The 10,000-nt window shown below is 47.3% G+C and overlaps 1 protein-coding gene across 2 annotated transcripts in view; it reads left to right on the top strand.

The window, feature by feature from the left end:
* Positions 1–10,000, top strand: part of LOC106589906 (phospholipid phosphatase-related protein type 5) — a 54,361-nt gene that overhangs the window by 23,399 nt on the left and 20,962 nt on the right. The window contains exon 3 of one of the 2 annotated variants that reach the window (XM_045691097.2): positions 5,956–6,144. In XM_045691097.2, the coding sequence (XP_045547053.1) occupies positions 5,956–6,144 (189 nt within the window). Of the gene's footprint in view, positions 1–5,069; positions 6,145–10,000 lie in introns of those variants that run through there. The other variant, XM_045691098.2, reaches the window with a different exon arrangement.

Here is a 10,000-nt window from a genome sequence, read left to right as displayed (position 1 = left end):
CAGGTTAACATTCACAAGGCTGCGGGCCAGACAGATTACCAGGACACATACTCAAAGTATGCGCTGACCAGCTGGCAAGTGTCTTTACTGACATTTTCAATCTCTCTCTGACCTAGTCTGTAATATCTACATGTACAGGTTTCAAGCAGACCCCCATGTTCCCTGTGCCCAAGAACACAAATGCAAGCTGTCTAAATGACTATCGCCCCGTAGCTCTCACATATGTAGCCATGAAATGCTTTGAAAGGCTGCTCATGGCTCACATCAACACCATCATCCCAGACAGTAGAGAGAACAGACTGTGACTTGGGTGGCTGGAGTCTTTGACAATTTTTAGGCCCTTCCTCTGACACCACCTGGTATAGAGGTCCTGGATGACAGGGAGCTCAGCCCCAGTGATGTACTGGGCTGTACGCATTACCCTCTGAAGCGCCTTGTGGTCGGATGCCGAGCTGTTGCCATACCTAGCAGTGATGCAGCCAGTCAAGATGCTCTCATTGGTGCAGCTGTAGAAGTTTTTGAACATTTGAGGGCCCGTTAGAAATCTTTTCAGCCACCTGAGGGGGAAGAGGCGTTGTTGTGCCCTCTTCACGGCTGTTGGTGTGTTTGGAACACGATAGGTCCTTAGTGATGTGGACACAGAGGGAACTTGAAGCTTTCGACCACCTCCACTACAGCTCCATCAATGTGAATGGGGGTGTGCTCGGCCCTTCATTTCCTGTAGTCCATGATCAGCTCCTTTGTCTTGCTGATGTTGATGGAGAGGTTGTTGTCCTGGCACCATAGCCGCGGGAAGATGATTGGGGTTTGGGGGTGCTGTGATTATACATTTTGTATTCATATTTTTATTCAGCTATGCTGCAGCACCCTCAGCACTTCTAATTTACGCAGCTATGCCTGGCACCACACTGCCAGGTCTCTGACCTCCTCCCTGTAGGCTGTTTCATCATCGGTGATCAGGCCTACCACCGTCGTGTTGTCAGAAAACTTGATGATGGTGTTGGAGTCATGCTTGGCCATGCAGTCGTGGGTGAACAGGGAGTACAGGAGGAGGCTAAGCACACACACCTAAGGGGCCCCATGTTGAGGTTCAGCGTGGCGGATGTGTTGTTGCCTACCCTCACCACCTGGGTGCAGCTCATCAGAAAGTCCAGTATTCAATTGCAGAGGGAGGGATTTACTTTCAGGGTCCTTAGCTTAGTGATGAACTTGGAGAGCATTATGGTGTTAAATGCTGAGCTGTAGTCAATTAACAGCATTCTCATATAGGTGTTACTTTTGTCCAGGTGGGAAGAGGCAGTGTGGAGTGCAATAGAGATTGCGTCATCTGTGGATCTGTTGGGGTGGAATGCAAATTGAAGTGGGTTCACAGTGTCTAGGTCTAGGTCTCCTTGAAACGTGGGTATTACAGACTAGTGCTCTCATGCATGGTTCAGTGTTGCTTGCCTCAAAAACACGATAGAAGACTTTTAGCTTGTCTGTTAGGCTCGCATCACTGGGCAGCTCGAGGCTGGGTTTCCCTTAGTAATCCGTGATAGTTTGCAAGCCCTGCCACATCTGACGAGCATCAGAGGTGGTATAGTAGGATTCGATCTTAGTCCTGTATTGACGCTTTGCCTGTTTGATGGTTCGTCGGAGGGCATAGCGGGATTTCTTATAAGCGTCTGGGTTAGAGTCTCGCTCCTTGAAAGCGGCAGCTGTAGCCTTTAGCTCAGTGAGGAAGTTGCCTGTAATCCATGGCTTCTGGTTAGGATATATATGTATGGTCCCTGTGGGGGTTACAGCCTGCCTTGTCGATGCACTTATTGATGAAGTCAGTGACTGATGTGATAAACTCCTAAATACCATTGGATGAATCCTGGAACATATTCCAATCTGTGCTAGTGAAACAGTCCTGTAGCTTAGTGTCCGCTTCATCGGACCACTTCTGAATTGAGCGTGCCAATGGTGCTTGCTGTTTGAGTTTTTGCTTGTAAGCAGGAACCAGGAGGATAGAGTTATGGTCAGATTTGCCAAATGGAGGGTGAGGGAGAGCTTTGTATGTGTCTCTGTGTGTGGAGTAAAGGTGAGTTTTTTCCCACTGTAGTTGCAGAGGTGACATACTGGTAGAAATGAAGTAAAACAGATTTCAGTTTTCCTGCATTAAAATCATCGGCCACTAGGAGCGCTGCCTCTGGATGAGCATTTTCTTGTTGGCTTATGGCCCTATATGGCTTGTTGAGGGCGGTCTGAAAGCCAATTTTTACTTGATCTGAAAATGTGGTCGGAGGCTTTGAATGGAGAGTGTGAAGCCTCCGGCGGCATGCAGAGGTAAAATCAAGCTCCGTACCGCATCGCCGTGCGCCTCTCCGCATTGACATGATTGGTTGACAGTAGGTGGGGGTGGTACGTCCTGTATAAACACAAACTCACTTCCTTGACAACTTCCTTCACAATAGCTCTGCTCTGCTAAGCTCATAAAGTGTGAAAGCCCTGATGTCTGTGGAGGCTGCATCGTTGTAATTGCTGTATGGCCGCTTCAGATGCCGGACTGACCAGGCAAAGCCTTTTAGTGCCAGTATCGGTTTGTGGTGGTAAATAGACAGCTACGAAAAATATAGATGAACATATGTATTCTAACTCAGGCGAGCAGAACCTCGAGACTTCATTAATATTAGAGATTGCGCACCAACTGTTGTTGACAAAGAGACTCACCTCCCCTCCCCTCAGTTTACGGGACGCAGCTGTTCTGTCCTGCCAATGTATAGAAAAAACAGCTAGATTTATATTTCCCATGACCTTATTCAGCCGTGACTCAGTGAAACATAAGATATTACAGTTCTCCAGGTCACGTTGAGAGGATAGTCTTGAACACGGCTCTCCAGATTATTTTCCAGTGATTGCACGTTCGCCAATAGAATGGAGGGTATCCACTCGCCATCGCAGTCTCCTTAAATATCCCACACGTCGACCTCTGTAGCGCCACCTCCGCCTCCTCCGAGTGACAGGGATTTATTCCTGCTCTGGGATGAGCATTATGTCCTTCACCTCTGATTCATTGAAATAGAAGTCCTCATCCAAATCGAGGTTAGTAGTTTCTGTTCTGATGTCCAGAAGCTCTTTTCGGTCATATGAAACAATGGCAGAAACATTATGTACCAGAAAAGAGCAACATTTTCAGGAGACATTCTCCTATCTACCAAAGCTTAGCGTTCAACACCATAGTGCCCTCGAGACTCATCACTAAGCTCAAGACCCTGGGTCTGAACATCTCCCTCTGCAACTGGACCCTGATTTCCTGACGGCAACAACACATCCGCCACGCTGTCACTCAACACAGGGCCCTCTTAGGGGTGCATGCTTAGTCCACTCCTGTACTCCCTGTTCACCCATTACTCCGTGGCCGCGCATGACTCCAACACCATCATTAAGTTTGCTGACGACACCATGGTGGTGGGTCTGATCACCGATGACGATGAGACAGCCTATAGGGAGGAGGTCAGTGACCTGGCAGTGTGGACAACAACCTCTCCCTCAACCTCTCCCTCAATGTCAACAAGACAAAGTAGCTGATTGTGGACTACAGGAAACAGAGGGCTGAGCACACCGCCATCCACATCGACAGGGCTGTTGTGGAGCAGGTCAAGTTCCTCGGTGGCTACATGGTGAATTATCATGGTCCACACACACCAACACAGACATGAAGAAGGCACGACAATTCCTCTTCCCCCTCAGGAGGCTGAAAAGATTAGTCATGGGCCCTCAGATCCTCAAAGTTCTACAGCTGCACCATTTAGAGCATCTTGACAGGCTGCATTACCGCTTGGTATGGCAACTGCTTGGCATCCAACCACAAGGCGCTACAGAGGGTAATGCGTACGGCCCAGTACATCAACAGGGCCAAGCTCCCTGCCATCCAGGACCTCTATACTAGGCGGTGTCAGAGGAAGGCCCTAAACATTGTCAAATACTTCAGTCAGCCAAGTCATAGACTGTTCTCTCTGCTACCGCACGGACTGCTGTACCGATGCAATAGAACCAACAGGACCCTGAACAGCTACTACCCCCCATTTAAAATCATCCAGCCTCATATACTTGTTTAAACTGATGCCTTACCTCGTCCTCCCTTCCTCTCTCCCTCAGGCTTTCAGATGGACATAGAGAAAGGGATGGTCAGGATGTTCAGAATGCTGTGTGCATCCCAGAGCTACGTATGGAGAGGAGGAGATGCACGTAGCGTCTAGAAATAAACTACTGTGCTGAATGCTGCTAGACGCTTTGCCTGTGTGTGTGTGTGTGTGGTGTGTGTGTGTGTGTGTGTGTGTGTGTGTGTGTGTGTGTGTGTGTGTGTGTGTGTGTGTGTGTGTGTGTGTGTGTGTGTGTGTGTGTGTGTGTGTGTGTGTGTGTTGTCCCCAATGACTTTGCTCTTGACACGATGGTTGGAACCCTGCAGGGGTGTGCCGTTGTAGCAGAAGCATGTACACACACACACACACACACACACACACACACACAAAAACCCATATTGATACACAGGGGACCCACAGTTCAAAGAGCTTTACCTCCCACAGATCGACAGCAAAGGAGAGAAAGCTCCACAGGACAATATGGATGTATGGTTATAAACAGTCTATGAATACACACACCTGCTGTGCCCACCCACACACACAGACAAGAAACACAGTCAATGAATGTGTACAATTCATTTACACATGCACATGTCACGTGTTTCTCGAACACACACACACACACACACACACACACACACACACACACACACAGACATATTCATGATAACGTGCTAACAGATGTTTAGTATCATGCTGTGCACATTGCAGTCTCCATATAGGTTTTGGTGAATCACCTCTCACTCTAGTGTACACAACCACTCATGCAGGCACTGCATGTGATCGACAGCACACCAGTGTCACACACACACATACACACACACACACACACACCCTTTCCCTCCCTCCCATGCTTGCACTTGTGTTATCCTCCTTGCTCTTCCCACCTATTTCTCTCTCTCTCTCTCTCTGCCTCTTTTCTCCCTCACTTTTCCACTGTCATTTCATTTCTTTTTTTCCCTTTTACAGAACAGCAGCATCTTTCTATATTTTCTGTTTCTTTCTTTTACCCTCATCATTCGGACTCAGTCTCTCTCTCTCTCTCTCTCTCTCTCGCACTCTCTCTCTCTCGTGCTCTCTCTCTCACGCTCTCGCTCGCTCTCTCTCTCTCTCGCGCTCTCTCTCTCACGCTCTTGCTCTCTCTCTCTCTTCCTCTGTCTCTGTCTGTCTCTCTCTCTCTCGCACTCTCTCACGCTCTTGCTCTCTCTCTTTCTCTCTTCCTCTGTCTCTGTCTGTCTCTCTCTCTCTCGCGCTCTCTCTCACGCTCTTGCTCTCTCTCTCTCTCTCTTCCTCTGTCTCTGTCTGTCTCTCTCTCTCTCGCGCTCTCTCTCACGCTCTTGCTCTCTCTCGCGCTCTCTCTCTCACGCTCTTGCTCTCTCTCTTTCTCTCTTCCTCTGTCTCTGTCTGTCTCTCTCTCTCTCGCGCTCTCTCTCACGCTCTTGCTCTCTCTCTCTCTCTCTCTCTCTTCCTCTGTCTCTGTCTGTCTCTCTCTCTCGCGCTCTCTCTCTTGCGCTCTCTCTCTCTCTCTCTCTCGCTTGCTCTCTCTCTCTCTCTCTCTTCCTCTGTCTCTATCTATCTCTCTCTTTCTCTCTCTCTATCCTCTTTTTTCTCTCCCTATTTCTCTCTCTCTTCCTCTCTCTCTCTGTCCTCTTTTGCTCTCTTTCATTCTACACACTCCGGAAGCATATGTCACCGCGCTCCAAACGGAATCGCCTCCTTCTCCTCTCTTCTTTTTCTCATCAGTCGCTTCTTTTTGTTTTCTCATCCCCCGTTCATCCACCTTACTATCCTTCCGTTCTCTTCGGTTCTCTTCGTTGTTTCTAAACCTAGAACCATGTTCTATTTCCAGCTGGTGATCATGGCTGGGACGGTTCTCCTGGCGTACTACTTTGAGTACACAGACACGTTCCCCGTTCACGTCCAAGGGTTCTTCTGTTTCGACAAGACGTTCTCCAAACCGTACCCCGGACCCGAGGACGACAGCAAGGCGCCGCCGGCACTGGTCTACTCTCTGGTCACCGCTATCCCCACTGTCACGGTAAGACTGGACTGGAGTAGCCTACAGACACACACACACACACCTGGCGTAGCGTCACACACGTGGTGTTTGGAGGTGTGTGTTTATAAGTGGGTGTGTATCCACGTGTCTTCTCCTGCTGTTTTGCATGTGTTTCTAACATTCTTTGGAGGAATAATGCATTTATTTGTTTTATCTATTGAAGTCTATGTGTGCAGCATACACTTTATGTTGAGCAAGTGTATACCATATGTATGTGTGTCAGTGAGTATGCAGCATGTGTGTATATAATATAATATCAGAGGTTTCTTCCCACACAGACTGACACTGCTTTCAAATGAAATTGAATTTGTCACATGCTTCGTAGACATCAGGTGTGGACTACCAGGGAAATGCTTACGGGTCCTTTTCCAACAATGCAGAATTAAAGATACATATCTATATATACAGTATATACAAATAGTGACACGAGGAATAAATACACAGTGAATAACGAATAACAATAATGAGTCAAAATAACATGTCTATATACAGGGAGTAGCAGCAGCGAGTCAATGTGCAGGAGTATGAGGTAACTGAGGTAGCTATGTACATATAGGTAGGGGTAAAGTGACGAGGCAACAGGATAGATAATAGACAGTAGCAGTAGCGTGTGTTGAGTGTGAAAGTGTGTGTGTGTGTGTGGTGTGTGTGTGTGTGTGTGTGTGTGTGTGTGTGTGTGTGTGTGGTGTGTGTGTGTGTGTGTGTGTGGGGGGAGAGAGAGAGTCTGTGTGAGAGAGTCTGTGTGTGTGTGTGTGTGTGTGTGAGAGAGAGTCTGTGTGTGTGTGTGTGTGTGAGAGAGAGTCTGTGCGTGTGTGTGTGTGTGTGTGTGAGAGAGAGTCTGTGTGTGAGAGAGTCTGTGTGTGAGAGAGTCTGTGTGTGTGTGTGTGTGTGTGTGTGTGTGTGTGTGTGTGTGTGTGTGTGTGTGTGTGTGTGTGTGTGTGTGAGTGTGTGTGTGTGTGTGTGTGTGTGTGTGTGTGTATGGCGTCAGTGTGCATGGTGTGTGTGTGTGTGTGTGTGTGTGTGTGTGTGTGTGTGGCGTCAGTGTGCATGGTATGTGTGTGTGTTAGTCTGTGTGTGGCGTCAATGTGCATGGTATGTGTGTGTGTTTCCATGGGATGTCAATACATTCACATATCTACAGTATGTGTGGAGGAGTATTAGACAATACAGTATAATACGAGTAGAAGTGAACCCCATAGACAGAACTGACCCTTGACCTTTCGCTCCAGGCTGGTCTCTATGCTCTACTTCAGTCCACTCCTATCACTTCATTAAGGCTTTAGCTTTGAACCTAGGACATTAAGGGCTTGATATTAACAGTGGTGGACTGTGGCTGAGTGTTACAGGGGTGGACAAGGGACTGGACACACACCATAGTGCTTATTGAAGCCATAAGTTGCACTGAAAACTGGAACTTCTGCAATATCTGGCTTTGGACATTAGATTGTATGTACACTGAACAAAAATATAAATGCAACATGTAAAGTGTTGGTCCCATGTTTCATGAGCTAAAATAAAAGTACCCATACCCACAAAAAGCTTACTTCTTTCTAATTTTGGGCACACATTTGTTTACATCTTTGTTAGTGAGCATTTCTCCTTTGCCAAGATAATCCATCCACCTGACAGATGTGGCATGAAAGAAGCTGATTAAACAGCATGACATTCACAGGTGCACCTTGTGCTTGGGAGAATAAACGACCACTCTAAAATGTGCAGTTTTGTCACACAACGCAATGCCCCAGATTTACCAAGTTTTGAGAGAGCATGCAATTGGCATGTTGACTGCAGGAATGTCCACCAGAGCTGTTGCCAGATAATTTCTCTACCATAAGCCGCCTCCAACGTTGTGTTAGCGAATTTGGCAGTACGTCCAACCGTTGTGAACAGAGTGCCCCATGGTGGCGGTGGGGTTATGGTATGAGCAGGCATAATCTACACAGAACAAACACATTTGCATTTTATCGATGACAATCTGAATGCACAGAGATACCGGGACGAGATCCTGAGGCCCATTGTCGTGCCCTTCATCCGCCGCCATCACCTCATGTTTCAGCATGATAACGCACGGCCCCATTTCGCAAGGACCTGTACACAATTCCTGGAAGCTGAAAATGTCCCAGTTCTTCAATGGCCTGCATACTCACCAGACATGTCATCCATTGAGCATGTTCAAGATGCTCTGGATCAACATGTACTAAAGAGTGTTCCAGTTCCCGCCAATATCCAGCCATTGAAGAGGAGTGGGACAACATTCCACAGGCCACAATCAACAGCCTGATCAACTCTATGAGAAGGAGATGTGCTGCGCTGCATGAGGCAAATGGTGGTCACACCAGATACTGACTGGCTTTCTGATCCACGACCCTACCTTTTTTTTAAGGTATCTGTGACTAACAGATGACTAACTGGGAATATCTGTATTCCCAGCCATGTGAAATTCATAGATTAGGGCCTAATGAATGTATTTCAATTGACTGATTTCCTTATATGAACTGTAACTCAGTAAAATCTTTGAAATTATTGCATGATGCGTTTATATTTTTGTTCAGTATAAATGGATAGATGGGGGGGGGGGGTGTTTGTGCTTGTCTATGTGCAGATGACAGTATTTGTGAGAAACAGTGAATCTGTACAGCATGGTAAGTGGGTTTTACTGTATATGTGCATCCATGCAAGTGTGTGTGCGCAGCTCCCTGCTTGTGTGTGTGTGAATATGTGTCTGCCTCTATGTATCCATATACGAGAGAGAACATCTCTGCACATCACAGGGCACTGTAGTCTGGTGTGTGGGCGGACAGCAGGCAGCTAGCATCCTTCACTTCCAGCTACGGAAATGGGTTACATACTGTGTGAAGGATACATCTCACCACCAGTTTGTGTGTGTGCAGGTATGTGTATGCAGGTGTGTGTGTGTGTGGATGCTCTACACACTATGAGAGCCATTGGAAATGCCAAGGCTAAGTGGGGAACAATTCTGGCCAACACACACACACACACACACACACACACACACACACACACACACACACACACACCACACACACACACACACACACACACACACACACACACACACACACACACACACACACACACACACACACACACACACACACACACACACACACACACACACACCACTCAGCCTCTAGTAGTAATTACAGTAGCCATCTACATGGCAACACTGCAGTTGGAAGCACTACTTATACCATATCTGGACTGTAAGCCCCGGTGGCTAATTACATGTGTGTGTGTGTGAGCGTGTGTGTGTGTTGTGTGTGTGTGTGTTGTGTTGTGTGTGACAAGCCATCCCTGGACCTACACAATGAGAGGGTTGAGTTACAAGCACTTACCAGTTTAACATTTGAACTGATCGTCTGCTCAACATACAGCATTAACGTTTGGTCATGTTAACCATGTATAGAATGTGGAAGTAGCCTGACTGGTGTAGCAGTAATGCCGCAGCCTCCAGTACACGTCTCACGGTGTCGGCATACAGTAGGTTTAAACCCAGCCTACTGCCTTTTGACACAACCTCTGTCTTTCCCCACTGTCATCCTCTCTCTCTGTCTCTGTTCAATAAAGTCTGAAAATACCCTACATATAATACATGTATGTATAGGAGGGGACATGGTGAATGGGAACTCAGCTTGAAGTTGAAGAGCTATTTTAAAAACTTGTAAATATCTGGGTCACACACACACCCACCTAATGCTAAATACTGGTGCCCTGAAGAGCTGTTCTCTGTTCTGCTACTAAGCCCTTGGAACATTTTGGAGAGGGAGAGAGGGCGAGGTAGCGAAAGGAGAAAAAGAGAGACAGTAGAGAGGAA

This window comes from Salmo salar, chromosome 12 (genome assembly GCF_965601325.2).
Source record: "Salmo salar chromosome 12, fSalSal1, whole genome shotgun sequence".
NCBI classification, from domain to species: domain Eukaryota; kingdom Metazoa; phylum Chordata; class Actinopteri; order Salmoniformes; family Salmonidae; genus Salmo; species Salmo salar.
The sequence above is the reverse complement of the archived record's forward strand: the minus strand, read 5'-3'. Positions and strand labels throughout refer to the sequence as shown.